The 17,634-nt window shown below is 40.2% G+C and overlaps 1 protein-coding gene across 1 annotated transcript; it reads left to right on the top strand.

Moving 5' to 3' along the window:
- Positions 1–8,266: 8,266 nt before the first annotated feature.
- On the top strand, positions 8,267–17,427 carry KCNA4 (potassium voltage-gated channel subfamily A member 4). The gene is made up of 2 exons (XM_009461410.2): positions 8,267–8,764; positions 9,587–17,427. The coding sequence occupies exon 2, from the start codon at positions 10,366–10,368 to the stop codon at positions 12,352–12,354; it is 1,989 nt and encodes a 662-aa protein (XP_009459685.2). The 5' UTR covers positions 8,267–8,764; positions 9,587–10,365; the 3' UTR covers positions 12,355–17,427.
- The last annotated feature ends 207 nt before the right edge of the window (positions 17,428–17,634 follow it).

The raw sequence follows: 17,634 nt of genomic DNA, 5'->3' as shown, positions 1-17,634 counted from the left end.
CAAAGGGGATACTCTGGAGCTCATTTTCAAATTCAAATCTCTTCAATTTGTTCCAGTTCTGAGTGGGTGCCTTCAGAAAAAACCCTGGTTTTGTGCAGCTTGATGGATGTTGGAATAAAAGGCCTTGGTAAAAGGGATGTAAGGTGTGTTTTGTCCCCATTTTACAGATTCCATTCAAAAAGGTAAAGTTATTACATCAAGTCTGGCTGTGACAGCCACAAATTAGACACCACATGTTTGAGGATCACCAAAATTGCTGATGTCTATGCATAGTCTTTTTTCATAACCTGCATTTTAACCTACAGCTTTGCACGAGATGTATCAATGAACTCTCAGCTTTTCAGTCCAAAGCCTGCATATGTGGCGATACTCAGCAAGATTAAGATTACTCAGTTAAAGCTGTGATCTCAAATATATCTATGTTAAAGCAAATACTTCCATGTATATGAGTTAACTCCCAAGAAAGTGAACTCATTCAGGAATAAAAGTAGCTTCAGTTTCTTTACTTAATTTCAGTACTATCAGTAATGACAGCATCTCTGAGTGCAGCTCTCTTACTAAAATGCTAAGGGAGTCTTACAAGCACGTTATTATTCACCATAGGATACATGAAATAATCGCAGAACCTTCTCTCCTACCAGGTCAGCACCGAGATATGATAGTGCCCAGAAAAGTAACTTGTTGCTTTTCATACTGCTTGACTATGGATAAAGAGAGAATCTTGGTCTCTAGAGCACCATCATCAGCACTACATTCATTCTCAAATATTCATTCTCTGTTTTAGGGAAAGTGTCTGGAGAAACTCAGCATTCTTTATTTTCCTTCAGGAAAGGGAAAAATGGAAGATGTTACTTTCTAATATTTCCCCAGAATATCTGAAGGCGGCTGCCTGAAGTGTGCATGGCAGAGAGATGACAAGCCTGTCCCAGTAAAAGATGTACTGGATTTTTATACATCGGTTCTCTTGTCTTTTGCCTTATTAAAACTCATTATGAACATTCCTGAACATGAGTTTGCCTTGTAAAGGTCATTTTAATCAGAAGGGAGTCTATTCCTGTAACTACTATTTATTTATTTATTTATTTTATAGCTATAATGATCTAAAAGTATTTTATCTAGGAGAGTGCATGTTCAAGAGATCAGAAGGACAATGGCATGACAACACAGCCAACAGACCATGGTGTTTATTTTTTGTTAGGGCATAGCTTCAGTCTGGCTCCAAGTTACTATTTTTACTTGTGGATAGAAACTGCTGTATTGTTGGTCCGGTGGCTGTGTGCAATATTAATTGATCAGTCCTTTTCATAGTATGTTGAGATGGTGGTGCAGAGAAGCAGGACGAACGTTCGCAGCACAGTTAGTGCAGAGGGTGCTTTCACAACTGACTCATCAACAATCCCTTGTGTGAAGCGCTGTTCACAAGGAGAGCGCTGTTAGGCGCTGAAAGTCAAGCAAGGGGATCTAAGAGCCTAGGTAGACTGGGCCCTTTCAGTTAGTACTGAAGGGATGTATAGCTCATCTTGAGGTCAGAAACCCCACTGAATTCTTCAGCATTAGGCCCTTTTAGTCAATGGGTTCAGGGAATTATGTTGACAAAAATGAAAGTCTATTTTCAACTTGATTCCTCTTATATTCAGATGGGAGCTAGATGTCTAATAGCTTTATGTGCCATTTATACAGATCCACATGGGGAATGTGGTAAGCTGTTCCTAAATAAATTATATACTTAGCTCTGTATCCCACAGAGCAAGTTATCTGCTGGCTACTAAAGGTTCTAGTTCCAACTAATTAGCTACACAGGCCTCATCCTGAACAATTCAGTGAAGCTCTTGACTTCAATATAGGAAAGAAATTAACCTGTGTTAGACTGAAAAGGTCTGAAGTACCTGAGCCCTTAGGTCCACTTACTTAACTCCGACTTCAGTAACATACTCAGTAAGACTTTCAACCTTGGGCTTCCATGCTGAGGTTAACATTTGGGTTGGAATTTCCACGTTCTAATTTCTGACACAGAATTTTGACGTGGGTATAGTGCCAAATTTTTAAAAGAGCCGAGTTTAATTCCGTTTTCAGGACCTCATATGAATGATAATCATATATGTTCATAAACTACCACTGGTTTACTTTTTGGTCTCCGTATGAAAACTCCTGCCTCTGTTTGTGTTCGACAATAGTTAAGCAACGCCCAGAGACACCCGATAACACAATGAAAGTCCCCACACTTACGCAGGTATGAGGAAATTTGCTATAGTAAACTGTAGCTGAGAACCACAAGATTTCTCTGAATTTAGGGGTTGATTAGGAGTTTTTTACTGTCCTGGGATAGGAATAGAGTAGAAACGAGCTAATTTTAACTAGGAATTTTTCAGGAGTTACTCTGTCCCCAGTGCACAAAAGGACATCAGCTCTCTACAGATTGTATCTGATCTCTGTATGTAACTTATTTACTTGGGCTACAGGGATGAGGCGCTACTTTTGGGAACTCTGTGTTGGTTGGGCTGTACTAATGAGGCTATGACAGTTACAGCTTTACCTGCCCTGATGCATAAACACAGAAAGGGTACTTCTGGCTGTAATTCCTTCCCTCCCCTGGTTGTGACAGCTCTGCCTGAACACGAGGAGAAACACTGGCAGGGCAGCATATGATTCCCAGAACACTATTCCCTCTTTTCTCTGAAGAAAAGACAACAGGCTGGATGCTTCATTCAGCAGGCTAGATCTGACATTCAGGGTATATTATTTTATTGTGCTAATTGTACCTTAGCTTTTCCAGGCATTACTGTAAATGATCCTTAATGTCCTGTAATGCAGGTCTCCTTCAAGAGGGTCATTTCCAAAGTATTTTTAGTATCTCCATATATACAACAGTATTAGAGCAATTTTTATACGGCCTTTGTGATACCTATTTTAATTTCTTGATTCCTAGCTAGTTCCTGGCCCCCAGACCAATTTTCTTCTCAATGGCAACCCTCTAGAAAGGGCATTTCCCTTCTGGAAAGGTTTTCCTCAGTAGGTATCATACTGACAACAAGAGCAACAACAAAACTATATGTTTACCTCACATGAAAATAAAGGCTATCATAAGAGTCTTTCTACAGCACTTGCTAGTTCAAAATTAGCCACAAGAATATTTATTTTATTTGATAATCTCAAGAATTTCTTTTTCTCCAACCTTGTGTAGTAATACCTGTTGTTGCACCCTGCGAAGGTTGGTTAATTCTGCATGTTTATTCAAGCTGGGAACATTTTTTTCTGTGTTAACTTTGTGCTTAATACACCCCTGAGATCATACAACAATATCTCTGAAATAAAGAGGTTTAATGAACTTTTATGAGTATCTAATTCATTTGGGAACAGTTTGTTTTATAATCTTTCCCATGTGGATCAGTACACATGGCACTTAAAAGTTCTAGGCATCTAGCTCCCATGTGAATCTCATCTTGAAGCCATTAGGAATAAGGTTGAATAGATTCTCATTTTTGTCAATGTAGTTCTCTTTATTAAAAATTGTTTACATTTTCTCTGATATGGAAGTCTATCAAGGCTGGTTAAAAAAACCCCATACTTTCTTCCAGGATTCACGTTTGCATGCTTGGGGAAAAGAGTGGAATCAAAATTTTTGCCTCATATCTGAATACTCTGACGTAGTTCTGACACATGTCATGAACTCAGATCTATCCAAATCAGTTTCCTCTTAAAATGTGGAGCAATTTTGTGTATCCTTACCATGGCAGGAGGAAAATCTTCCTTTAGTGCAGTGGTGGTATGAAAGCATTCCCTCACACACACCTCTAAACATCAAAAGAGAATGGCTGTGTTCCTTTCCCTGTTGACCTACTTAATGGCAAGGGTATGAAGTCTGATTGCTGCTTCTCTCTTCACCAGTCTCACCTGGTGTCTGTCCTGGTTCTTCTGTATTCTTCAGCAGGGTGACAAGATGATGCCAGAGCAGACTATGGTGATTTTGACCCAAAGGTTCATCTGGAAGCTATATATGATTACCATCAAATTATGAACCGTTACCTGTGAAACATGTACCTCCTGTAGTTGTAGGTCAGAATCTTTAGTAGGAATTGTTCTAGTCCAGTAAATTTAGGTTTCTCATCTAATTTAAGTGTAAATGGAGCCTTCTAGTAAGATTTGGAGCATTACAGATACAATGGTGCATCCACTATTTTTAGTTTGATTCTTCAATTCCTTCATGCATGTCTTCCGTTCATGCTAATTTCATAAATAAGAGTTATAAAAATATAAAAAGGTGGGAAATGATCCTTGTTATACTGGAAAAGGGAGGTCAGCATTAAGAGTGATGTGGCTGTGGGTATCTTGGAAATCTGGGGTGGGACCAAGAATACAAGTAAGGTCTCTCCATTGTCAAGCAGTTCCTTATTTAGAGGCTTTCTCTCCACACTATCCTTTTTTTTTTTTTTTTTTTGATATTGTTGATTTCAAGAATAACCCTGATCTGAGTTCCTGTCTGCCTAGAATGAATGGAGAAATATTCAAGTCCAAAAATAAACCATACATGGTATTTTTATCCCGGTTTCTGAGTAGGTTCATACTCCGGTACAAGAAGTTATTCTCCAAATATAAATATCATCAGTGTTTTTACTGCTATTCATCCTAAACTCAGTGGTAAATGCCAGTGGTTTTGCATACTTTCCCCAGAAAGTATGAAAGGGCTGCTGTTCTCTGGAGCGTCAACTTCCTTGGATTAGCCTGTTGCAGTATGAGTAATGAACAGATGTGCTATTCATGTATGTTGTGTGTAAGAACTAACTGAGGATAGGCTGTATTTTATTCTGCAAAGTACCTCATGAAGTAGTGCCGGTCATATTCAAAAGAACAGTACTCAAGCCAGATTCTTTGACAGGGGTGTCTTACAGAGGGAGCCTGGTTAGTAAAATATGAATAAAATACGAACTCCCTAAGGCAATATAAACACTGGGAGAGAAAACCTAGTTGTGGAGACAAGAATTCATTGCTTCTTTAGTACCTAAGGATCAACTGTAATCAACTAAGAACAGGGGGGGAAAAAAAAAAAAAAGGAAATGCATGTTCTGAACCATGTTTCATCACATCTGAAATGATACAGTAGCCATAGTCTTTTCACTTGATGATCCCGAGTGCCCACTGCTGCAACATTTTGCTTGTTTTGAAAGGAGTTCCTGATCTTACAGGAGGTTGGCTGAGTTGCCTTGGGAGGGTAATAGACACAACAGTGAAGCAGGCATAGGAAGGAGCAGAAGAGCAAAAAGAGAAGACTAAAAGAGAAATCGAATAACTTGTAGTCTAGAAGTGCGATAAGTACTGAGCTGTAGTGCAGTCTTATTCGCTGCACAGAGCTCCTGATTACAGCAGGAAGATTAGTGCTGGACTGAGGCCAGACTCTGCCAGTGTGAATTGCAGCAATTGGGGGACACCATAAATTAATATTGGGCATAGCAACATAAGTTAGGCTTTTTAAATCTCATTTTCCCTTTGCATGAAAATGTATTTAATTGTTGGATATTTTTTCTGGCACTGTATACATAGATAAGGAATAATGGTGCATATTTCTCCTCTACATCACTGTGAGACAGAACAAATCTGTATGACAGCATACCTTGCAGATCCTTTGCTATGCTATAATGTTCTTAATACAGTACTATGGAAGATAATGACATGTACGTATTCTCTCTTTGTTCTACCAATAAGGTACTAATAGTATCCCTTATGAATATGAAGGAGCAGAGGGAATGTAATATCTTTTAAATAAAAATTGCTCTTTGAATACTATGAAAATACAAAGCTGAATGAAATGAGTCGCACTATTTATCTGTAAATACTTAAAGCTTGTTTTTTGCTTTTAAATCAGTTTAAAATTGGATCAAATAAGACCTCTGAGTTAGATTGAATTGCATGTTACGTGATCCCTATCACATTAGAACGGATGTTAAAAAAGGTACAAAAAAGCTATTCTGCTTCTCCCATTATCAGCGTCATGTGTGTTTCCCCTCATACATCACTATTTATCTTTGCTCAAGAATATGCTATTAAAAATAAAAGAATAATAATGATCAAAAAGGCATACCAAAGTAATTGGTCTGTTTCAACTTGTCTGTCTTTATACTCAGATATCCACTGAATTTTTCAGTTGAACAGTCGCATGAGACAATGACAAGAAAATGCATCTGAAACTTTGGAAGAAAGGTAAAGGCTAGATAAGCAATTTTTTTTTTTTTTTTTGTCCCAAGCCCTTGAAACATCTTAAAAAGGAATAAAAAATGTGTTCATGTCCTGCTGATAAAAAGCAACACAACACTGCTCTAAGAATGAAGTGACTGAATTCTGGAAAATGCCCCTAGAATTAAATTGTACTGAAGTAGTAATAAGTCTAGGTGTATCTAATAATTAAAAAAATATACCTATGATATCTCTTCTATTTTTATGGCATTGTACGTGTCCTTGTGACTAAATGATGATAGGGGTTTGATCCCTGCCTTTGGTCTTCTCTTGTGCCAAGCTGCAGAAGAATCTGGGTTTTGGTATTGGAAGTGACTTTGTAGAATGCTTTTAAATTGCATACAGGAGCATCAAAATTTTGGACGGCTCTTGTGATGACACCCCTTTGTATTTTAATGGCATTTGGGATGACATTAGGATTTTCTGTGTCTTTCACTTTATGGAACTTGAAGGATTGTGATTGTTGAAAAATTGGTTGGCTATAGCTGCCATTTATACATTTCACAGTGCTTTGGCAAGGTCGTTACGAACTGATTTGGTGCCTGGTATTCAGTATGTTTATTTGGTTGATCCTTCGTTCTCCCTAATGTAGTCCTATGTCGCCTACTGAAATGAATGGGAGCCAGAGTAGGAGCACTAACTGATGTAGGCAGTAGAGACAGAGAGGTCACATGGATAATCTGGGTTGTGCCGCTGGGGATCTGAAGGGGAATACTCACCAGGTTCTCTCGGTTTCTCTGGACTGTGGAGACGAGTGGACCTAGGCAATGAAAAAAATGCCTAACCCACTTGCTGCACACGTTGAATTTGCCTCCAGCTGCAAGCACCTTGAGCCAAAGTATCTGGAGTGAGTGCTGCTCTTGATTTGTCCTTGCTATGGTCCTATCTATAGGGCTGTGAAGCACCAAAATCCTCCTTTTCTTTTTCCATGTTAAGTAGGAATGCCTACACTTCGTTTTTATTGAGATGGTAGAATTGTAGCTGTGATGTCAAATATAGCCAAGCTGCATTTTCATGGTGCTTGCTTACAGAGAGTGGAATCAGTCATGGTTTGGATTTTCTAGGTGCAGAAGGAATAGCCAGTTTATACGCTGCTTGTGTTACAGACAGCGAGCAGAGGGAGCAAGGATTTGACATCTTTGGCAGTTTGGTGTTAAAACTCTATTATTTTAAGTCTCATCTACCAAATCCACAATGGTGCCCTGTTCTTGAACTAAGACCTACTTTTCCGTGTAGGTACAGAATTAGGAGTAAAAGTGAATTTGGCTTCGTTTGCCCGACGGGCGCAGCTGGCAGGCTGCGTGCTGGCCGGGGTGCTCGGGCAGGAGCAGAGGGAATTGTTTTCTGGTTTGCTTGTGCCGTTGGATGGTTTGGGGCGAGCGAAGCAGCAGGGTGGAGGTGGGGGCGGGTTTTTGCACTTTCTGGGAAACTTGATCTGCACTTGGTTTTGAAATTCCCTGAGCCACCTCAACAAGGTATTTTTCTTCCTTAAAATAAGCCTCACAAAACCAGAAGCCAGAGCTTGCAGCATCGCTTCGAGCTCAAAGTTTTGTTAGCCGGCCTATGCGTTATCCGGCATGGGAATATTCGTTTCATGGCGGGGGAGGCGTTCAGGGGCATGTTCATTTCGGGGGGAAGGAGCCGTGCCGGGGAGAAGGGGCGCAGTGCGGGGCGGCGGCCGCCAGGGGCCGGCGGAGAGCCGGGGACGGCGAGGCGGGAACGGGGCGGTGAAGCGGCCGCGGCCGCGGCCCCGGCGGCGTCTCCCGGCGGCGGTGGCGGCGGGGCTGCGCAGGCAGCGCGGGCGGGCGGCGGCCCCGCGGAGCAACAGGGCTGGCTCCGGAGCACCCCTGCGGCTGCTAGCTACCGCTTTACAAAACCAGGCAATAAACCCCTCGTAGTAGAGAGCTGCTTCCTCCTCTCGGTGCGCTTTGTTTTTTGCTTTTCGTTTTGTTTTGTCTTTTTTTTTTTTTTTTTTTTTTTTTTTTTTTTGTGTAAGCGTTCCCAAAAACCGGCACAACAAGTGGATGATGCGGGCGGGTGCTGGCTGAGCCGCTGCCGTCTGGACGTGTCTGGGGGAGAAACTGCAAGAAGCGACACCCGTCCTCCCATCAGTGGAAACAGGCTTGGTACGCGGATTCTTTAACGTCGATTTACAAATCTACTGCAAAAGCTGGGCTTGGAAAGACTAGCGATCGCGCTTATCCATTCATTCTGCCTCACACACACACAAACAGACCGCCTTCATTTTTTTCCTTCTGGAACAAGACTCTTGCTTGTTGCCTTTTTGCAAATGCCCGGGCGAGCAGCAGTGTCTGTGGCTGTGCAGAGTGCCCCCGGCTTAAGCTGCCTCACTGGCTCACTCTTGACGCTCTTGTTGCACCCGGAAAGAAGGGAGAGAAATAACTCGTCAACCTGTGGTGCTGACTGACCATACACACCTGCAAATGTACATCAGTTGGCATAGCCCCCTCCTCAGGACTGCTGTCACCAGATCCTTACGCTAGCAAGAACAGCATTGCTATTTCTCTGCCTAGGAACAGTAAGTATAATAGCGTTTTTCAGATCTTTTTCTGCATGACACGTAGGTACGATTTTAAAAATAGCATCATTTAATAGTTCGTATTCACCTTCTATCACGTATTAATAGATATAGCTACAAATGAGGCTTCTGTTTCAAAGGGGGTGTGTGTGCGTGTGTATTTTTGTGTGTACTTGCATGTAGATGTTGCTTCAGTGCACCTGCAGTTGTGTTTTCTTGACATATCATATCACATCACAGTATTTTCGCTTGAGTGAGCATCGTACGTGCCTGTTTCCAAATTAAATTCAGTGAGATGTTCATTATGATTGAAACACAATTCAGTTATAGATTAAAGTGTAACATTCCTGCATCTTATGTGTTTCTACAGATATAACAAAAGCTCTTTGTGTAGATATATTTACTCTTTAATATTTCGTATAGATAGATGTAGGTGTATCTATTACATATGTACTCAAAGATCTGAATGCACTGTCTATTGCAGTATTTTTATTAGTGTTTATATGTGTTGGTGTTTCAGAAGCATGCATGTGTTTGTGTATGGATGCAAGTGCTTATATGGGTGGGGATTTTGTATCTCTGTCTATATATATGTGACATACCCACCCACATCCTTACCCACGGAGTCGTTCAAAATCTCTGTGCATGTGATGTGGGTGTGTGTGTAATGTAGAAGTGTGAATAGTGTGGGTAGGGGAAGATTTGAATACCGTGGTAATAGATGACACAGTTTCATTTGATCAGTGTGACCTTTGAGGAAAACGATCCAATCTTTTCCCTTTTTGTTTTGTTTATTTTTGTGTGTTTGTGCATGTGCCTCAGGTTAAGTGCTTCTTCTGCATGACCATAACCAAAGGGTGACCCATCCACTCCCTTATGTCCTATGGGGACCTCAGAGCCAGTTTCTCAGTCTTCATCTCCTCCTCCTCCTCCTCCTCCTCCTCTTACCACTGCTGCTGACGCCCTGGGTGCTGCTCCCAGGTTTGAGACATTGTTGACAGGCTGAAGAAAGGATTTGCAAAGACCTCCTCACTGTGTAAATAAAGTGATGGCTGGAATTAACTTCAACTCCCCAAGTAATGATATTAAACAGTAAGATTGCTAGGCCAAAGCATTACCAGGAACAAATTACGAGGAAAGAGACTATTTGCATTTGGTTGCAATGATGAACTAAAACCATCCGTGGTGAGCAGGTACCCTCTGATTTGCATATTTTTTTCCTCATGAATGCAGTCCTTGTAGCCTCCAAGGTAGTCATGATTCTGATCAGATCTGTGATAGCCACAGGAGATAAATGAAAATAAAGGGGCTTGGTGGCTGAAAGAACAAGGCCTCAGCTGTTCCCTGGTTCAATCTGAGAGTTTCATCTTTTCTTATTAGCAAAACAGTAGTTTGTGTCAAACGTTCCGGACAATAAGAAAATGCAGATCTGTGGTTTTCCAAAACATAGATTCAGTGTTACAACTATGTTGCCCTGCTCTATGTCCCAGGGACTGTCCTCCAAATGCAAATGGCTTTGAATTTTCTAATGAAAGTTAAGGTTACACTGTAAATAAAACAAAACATTTTTGTATTAAGCGATTAAAAAAAGCAGTTGCAAAATGGAGGTTGCAATGGTGAGCGCAGATAGCTCTGGGTGCAACAGCCACATGCCCTATGGATATGCGGTCCAGGCTCGGGCCCGAGAGAGAGAGCGGCTGGCACACTCGAGAGCTGCAGCAGCTGCAGCCGTAGCAGCAGCAACAGCAGCAGTAGAAGGTGGGGCAACAGGTGGAGGTGGGCCATATCACCACTACCATCAGGAACAGAGTCGAGGTGCATCCTCCTCTCACGGTGGGAACGCATCACGCAGCAGCATGCCCCACCGCCAGAGTGGTAAGAGGCGGAAGAAAGGGAAAAAGAGGAGCCACCACTTGGGAAGTAGGGAGTGTGGGGCCTCCTTCCCCTGTTCTGAGCTGCTGCCTCTCAGTGGTTCTGAAGAGAGAATACTGAAGGACTTGAGTGAGGAGGAAGAGGAGGATGAAGACGAGGATGAAGACGATGAGGAAGAAGGAAAGCTCTACTACAGTGATGACTATGGGGAGGATGAGTTTTCATACTCAGACCAGCCACCTGATGATGGTGGAGGCCCTGGGGGTTACAGCTCTGTTCGCTACAGTGAGTACGAGTGTTGTGAGCGTGTGGTAATCAACGTGTCAGGACTGCGGTTTGAGACCCAGCTGAAGACATTAGCTCAGTTCCCGGAGACGTTGTTGGGTGATCCAGCGAAGCGAGGGAGATACTTTGACCCTCTCAGGAATGAATACTTCTTTGATAGGAACCGGCCCAGCTTTGATGCCATCCTGTACTACTACCAGAGTGGTGGTCGACTGAAGAGGCCAGTCAATGTACCCTTTGACATCTTCACTGAGGAGGTGAAATTCTACCAACTTGGGGAGGAGGCCATGCTCAAGTTTAGGGAGGATGAAGGGTTTGTCAAAGAGGAAGAGGACAAAGCTTTGCCGGAGAATGAGTTTAAGAGGCAGGTTTGGCTGCTGTTTGAGTACCCGGAGAGCTCCAGTCCAGCCAGAGGCATTGCCATTGTCTCTGTCTTGGTCATCTTGATCTCCATAGTCATCTTTTGTCTGGAGACTTTGCCAGAGTTCAGAGATGACAAAGAATTCATCATGTCCCTGAGCTTAGGGAAGGGGCTTTCCAATGAGTCACTTCACCTGGATGCTGGGGAGCACACCATCTTCAATGACCCTTTTTTCATTGTAGAGACAGTATGCATCATTTGGTTCTCCTTTGAGTTTACAGTGCGCTGCTTTGCATGTCCAAGCAAAGCACACTTCTTCAAGAACATCATGAACATCATAGACATTGTCTCCATCTTGCCTTATTTCATTACTCTGGGCACTGACTTGGCGCAGGAGCAGGGCAGTAATGGTCAACAGGCCATGTCTTTTGCCATCCTGAGGATCATCCGTCTGGTCAGGGTGTTTCGCATCTTCAAGCTCTCCAGGCACTCCAAGGGTTTGCAGATCCTGGGTCATACACTCAGGGCCAGCATGAGGGAACTCGGCCTCCTCATCTTTTTTCTTTTTATCGGAGTAATTTTGTTTTCCAGTGCTGTTTACTTCGCAGAAGCTGATGAGCCTGCCACCCATTTTCAAAGCATCCCAGATGCCTTTTGGTGGGCTGTAGTGACCATGACTACAGTTGGTTATGGGGACATGAAACCCATAACTGTGGGTGGGAAAATAGTTGGGTCCCTGTGTGCCATTGCGGGAGTGTTAACCATTGCTTTACCAGTGCCAGTGATTGTCTCCAATTTTAACTATTTCTACCACAGAGAGACTGAGAATGAAGAACAAACGCAGCTGATGCAAAATGCAGTCAGTTGCCCTTACCTCCCAACAAATTTACTGAAGAAATTTAGAAGCTCATCATCTTCATCCACAGAGGATAAATCAGAATATTTGGAGATGGAAGAAGGAGTTAAAGAATCTCTTTGTGTAAAGCAGAAAAAAAGTCAGGACGCAGGGAATAGCAGTGAGTCAGAGAAGAAAAACTGTGTAAATTCAAATTCTGTGGAAACTGATGTGTAATTTTGAACATTTCCAAATATATTTATGCATTAAAGAGTGCAGTGGAAATAATGAAATATGCAAACAAGAGTCCACAGCATACAGTAGTATGCCATTTAATGGTTAAATACAAATAAAAAGTATTGCTAAACTTGTATTACATATCAAGTAAGTGGTATAACTTGAGGAAGGGATTGCTAGATCTGATATAATTTCAGACTTTATATTTTTATTAGAATGCAAGTGTTTTGCACATGAGGCTGAAAAATTTATTAAAACCAAGTCAGTTTTAAAGTGGGTGCATGAACTATCGACATCACTAATAACAGCTCTGTGGTAAAAGTTGGCATTCAGAGGTATTTACTATGTAAGAAGCAATGAAGTTTGGTAGTCATTTATCTATTTATCAGTGCTTTAATAGCAGCTACCATAAATCATTGGATACCATAGTCATTGTTTTTCAAAGGGTAAATTTATTGTAAAAAGATATTCTACAGAAGATAGATCGAAATTTTTTTCTTGAAATCTATAATGCTTGTTTTTAACTGGAAATTTACTTTGAAAAGGCTGCTGACCCTCCAGAAATGGTTTATTTTTATAACTCTCTTTGGAGGCATCGCAGCATTTGTTGTCTAATAATGAAAGAAATGAAGTAAGAGAATCATTTAACCTGGTCTGACTGCAAAGGCAAAATGACTGGAATGCTTTTTTGCACTACTTTATATGCTGGAGATATATTGAAAGAGACTTCATACTGTGAATGTTTACTAATGTAATAGTTCAATGACAATCATTGGAAGAGTGAATTCTGCATCATATGTTATTGTTTCTTTTTTCTTTATGTGATGCTGATGGCGAAACAGCTAACATTACACTAATTCCATACTCTTTTTAATTATGAATATCTGTGATCTGGAAAAGGATTGTGAAGTAAAATTTTATAATCAAAATTATTTGAAATCAGTGTTTTCTACTGATGCCCTCAAGAAATACCAACCTAATTTATATCTTTTTCCTGGTTAATTTAACATTCAGAGTCTGTGATTAGTACATGCACTTTGTCAGTATTGAAGAAATTCAATGTATGGGAGGAGAAGGTAGAAGTAATAAGATATTCAGTTGTTACAGTACTGACAATTGAGAATTGCTAACTTTTAACATGCTATTATTGGTGCTGCATTTTCCCTTAATTACAGCTTTCACCCATGTGTATTTGAAGCAACATTTAAGATCCAGAACAGGCATTCTGGGATTCAAAATGAACATGTTGGGTCCCATGCAGTCCTTGAGAAAACATTCCATGATTTCTTTTCACTGATTCTTAGGCCAGCTGTATTGTACTGTGTGTCAAAAACTTCCATTGCTCTTCCTAGGAGATTAAGGTAGGTAAAGATTATCTGGCCTGCAGTACATTTCAGACTCCAGAATGAAATAGGTAAGGTAATATTGCTGCATGTAACATAAATAATAGATTGAGAACAGGTGGTTTTTTCAGACTTATGATTACCTAGGGAAGGCACAATGAAACTGGAACTGTTTTTGAAGAGGCACTGTGGAACATTCCAGATTATAAAACTTGAACCAAACTGGCATATGCACTTTAAGGGCTGCGACAGGCCATTATGAGAGAAAAAGGGGCTTACCAACACTACTGAATTACAGTAGTTTTGCAATATTCATTTAAAGCTGAGTAGAGGATTTTAGCAGGGAAGAGAACTAGTTAGTGACTGACTTATAGTTCTGGAGCTGAAAAGTGACAATAAAGGCAGTCCAAATTGGGCACCCACAACATTATGCATAATCTATCAGATAAGCATTGTTTGCTGTATGCAGCATCCAGTGGTACCGAACAGAGCCATAGACGTAGGTTTTTCTTTAATGGTTGATTTTTGCCTTCATGGATTTTCTGTGAATTGCCTTTTCGAAAAGTTTCTCTGCTTGTCCTCTTTTGCGTTGCAGAAGAACTAATAAAAACCAAGACACACACAAAAGACTGTGTCGTGCTGAGCCCTGGTTCAAAACTTGTGTGTAAACGTCTAGTTTCTAACTTAAAATCATAGAGCAGGCTTCACTGTACTTTTGATGTGAAGCTTTAAACAAAGCTCCTGTTTAGTGTGGTGATACTAATTCCAAATATGGTTTGAATGAAACAATTTTATACATAGGCACTTGCCAAAATTGAATATTGCATTTTGTTGTAGCTCACATGAGTTAAATGTACTAAATACTTTTTTCTACAGAGGGAATATCAGCAGTCAGGATAAGCATTCTCTAAAATCTGGCAAAAATCTGTAATTGAAAGTGTTTCTTTAACAGCTAGTAGTTAATGATGTAAAAAGCACAAGGGTTCTCTTGTAAGCTAGCTTGCTAGTAGTTGTGTGTAATACCAGGGATCATGGCAAGAAGGTAGGAGTAAAAGAAATATTAACTAGGTAAATAAAGAACTTAGAGGAAAATAAGTAGTACGTTTTTGCAGTATTGACTGGTTGAAAGGGAAGGTGGTTTATAAAAGGTGGAATTGTAGATATCTAATGGAAATAAGGAAGAAAACTTTGAATAAGTCTTAGAATATGTTCACACTGTGGACATGGAGCTCAGCATGAGGTAACTGCTTAAGCAGTTACCCAGCTTCTCCAGCAAGTCGTTCAGCTATTCTGCTACCAGGACACAACCTTTTAATTTAAAAGGAGCATGGCAATGTCTGCATTATGCTGTGATCATAGCAGTACCTTACCCTCTGAAGGAAAAGGTCTTACTGTAGGACCTCGCAGCAGTTGGCAGAACAACATTCTGGGTGTGTCAGCACCACATACTGCAGTGCCATGGAGACGTATCCTAAGGTAACAGTGGAGCCTGCTCTGCCTGCTGCAACGTACAAAGCTATCTACTTTGTCATTATGAATAAGAACGACCATAGCTTAACGTTAGATTGTGCCATCAGTTTGGCAGACCATTCTGAATCACAGAAAGAATTGTGCATTCCGGAATGGAAGCAAATACCTTTACTTGGGCTGGCTTATAATTTGATTATTCAGCTACCCATCAGTCCAGTCAGTTACAACACAGCTTGGAAATGCCAAAGTCCTACCCCTCACTTGCTAAAACCCAAAGATCCCAAGTGCTTAACAAGAAACAGAAATTTCCATTAAGTATTATTTCGGTTGAAACTGTGTGCCAGAGAAACCCTGTATTTGAGCTGTTATGGCTCCAAATTACTACTACTGCTTCTATTGGAGCTTTCCCTAGTGTTACTGGGTACTGACAACCCTCAGAAAAAGAATTTTATCATCATTTGGGCATTTTATATTTTAAATTATAGTGGTGAAATGCATTCCTGATGTAACTGACGTGAACGGAGTTACACCAGGGATCATTTTAGTTCTACTAATGTAGTTCAAATGATTTCACATTGACATACATTTCAGCTAAAAATAATGCAAAATGAGATATTTTGATATTTCAGGTTCACTTGCAGTGGTGAAAAAATTTGGAGGAGTTCCATTAGAATTCATGGAATCACAGCAGCATGAAATCAGATTTTGAATATAGGCTGATGCTTAACTGTGTACTGGCACTTATTTAGAGAAATTCTTAAGTCTTTTATAGTAATCTTAAGTGCCAAGGCCAGACACATAAGGAGAGAGTTCTGCCAGCTGAAGTATTGGATTTAATGCCTGACTTCAGAGATCCATATTTTTTTTTTCTTTATTACAGCCATGGAGATTTCTGATGTTACATTGATTCCTTGAAAATTTCAGTCTGGATGCTGAAACTTATATCAAAAGAAGTGTTGTGTCACCCTGCCAGGGAGTTCTTGGTGATGTTTTTTGGTGCTCAGTTAAGCTTTCTCAGAATGATTCCACAAGAGTCCAATTCCATTTGATGGAAAATGTGATATTTTTTGTTTGTATTTGAAGGAAAACCCTTGTGTTTACATAGTTCTGTTGTGTAGAGTCCATTTCTGCGATGACTGTGTAATGCGGAATAAATCTGGGAGATCAAGGGAGTGAAAAAACCCACTCCTATCATGATTACATCTAATTAATGACAACAGTGTTCTTGGTGTTTGGGAATACTGATAGGCATTATGGACTGCTTGTGGTCATAAAAAATGGGATCTGAGTGTGCTTTCACTCAGTAAAACTAATCAAATAGCTTTGGAATGTGAAAATGATTTTGCATAATACTGGCGTGCAAAGAGTTTGGGGCCAGGCCATAACCTTGAATAAAGGATCATTATCTTGTAACTCCTGACATGGAAAGTTCCTGTCAAGTATGCTTTCAGGTGTTGAAAGTCATTTGACTTGGGATATGAAAAATCAGTGCTAAGCTACCCAAGAATATGAAATACTTCCTCTTCATATTTGGATAAAGGTAGGAAAAATGTACTACGGAAAACCAGCAAAATATCAGGAAGTCTATTCCATGTGTAACCAGTTTGTGGAAAGTCTTTCCTGCGCAGCATTGAAAAATGAAATATGTCTTTCTGGTGATCCCGGACTCATAAAACTAATTCTGAGTATAAATGATTTTTTAGCATAAACTTTACACTTTGATAGTCCTCAAATTAAATGTGAACTATCCATGGTGCTTTAGACTGTGTCACTAGCTTCCTTCAACTATTCCTTACTGGTTCCTTATTACTTCTTACTGTCATTGTGTCCAGTTATAAATACAGGCCTACCTTTTTTTTTTATTAACTGGCATGAGACAGTAACAAATGAAAGCAAAGATTTAAAAAAAAGAAAATTCTGTAATACCCAGCATATGTTACATATTTTTCTTATCATTAGAGAAACTTAAATGACAGTCCGTAACATCTGTAGACATGGGACAGGGTATACATTTTCCTGTTGCTATAACTGAATGATCAAATGCTTCTGATTTTGCAGTGAATAAGATCACGTTTATGGATTTACCATATTTGTGCACCTCTGTTTGAAACATGCTTGTAGAAAAATTGGCAATTTTTAAAAAATGAACATTCCTTCATTTCCACAGATATCATCTGATGTGGAAAAAATGATGGACAAATTAATTCTGGGTTAAAGCGCATAAAAGTTTTGTACCTGGCAACCAGGTACAAACATGAAACTTTACGTATTGCTACCGTGCTGTCTGTGTATTCAGAACTCTGATGACATTAATTCTGAAGAAAAACTCATTAAAGCATTATGTACTGAGTTGATCGAATTAATTTTTATTTTTAATCCTTTTCTGTAAAATTATGACGTACCTTGAGACCTTTTTCTGGAACAGGTCCTTTGGAAAATAAATACATAAGTGTATAAGAAGGAAAGA

This window comes from Nipponia nippon, unplaced genomic scaffold (assembly GCF_047370975.1).
Source record: "Nipponia nippon isolate SJK-2023a ecotype South Korea unplaced genomic scaffold, ASM4737097v1 scaffold_10, whole genome shotgun sequence".
Classification (NCBI taxonomy): Eukaryota; Metazoa; Chordata; class Aves; order Pelecaniformes; family Threskiornithidae; genus Nipponia; species Nipponia nippon.
Note: the sequence above shows the minus strand (reverse complement) of the source record. Positions and strands in the feature narration are given on the sequence as shown.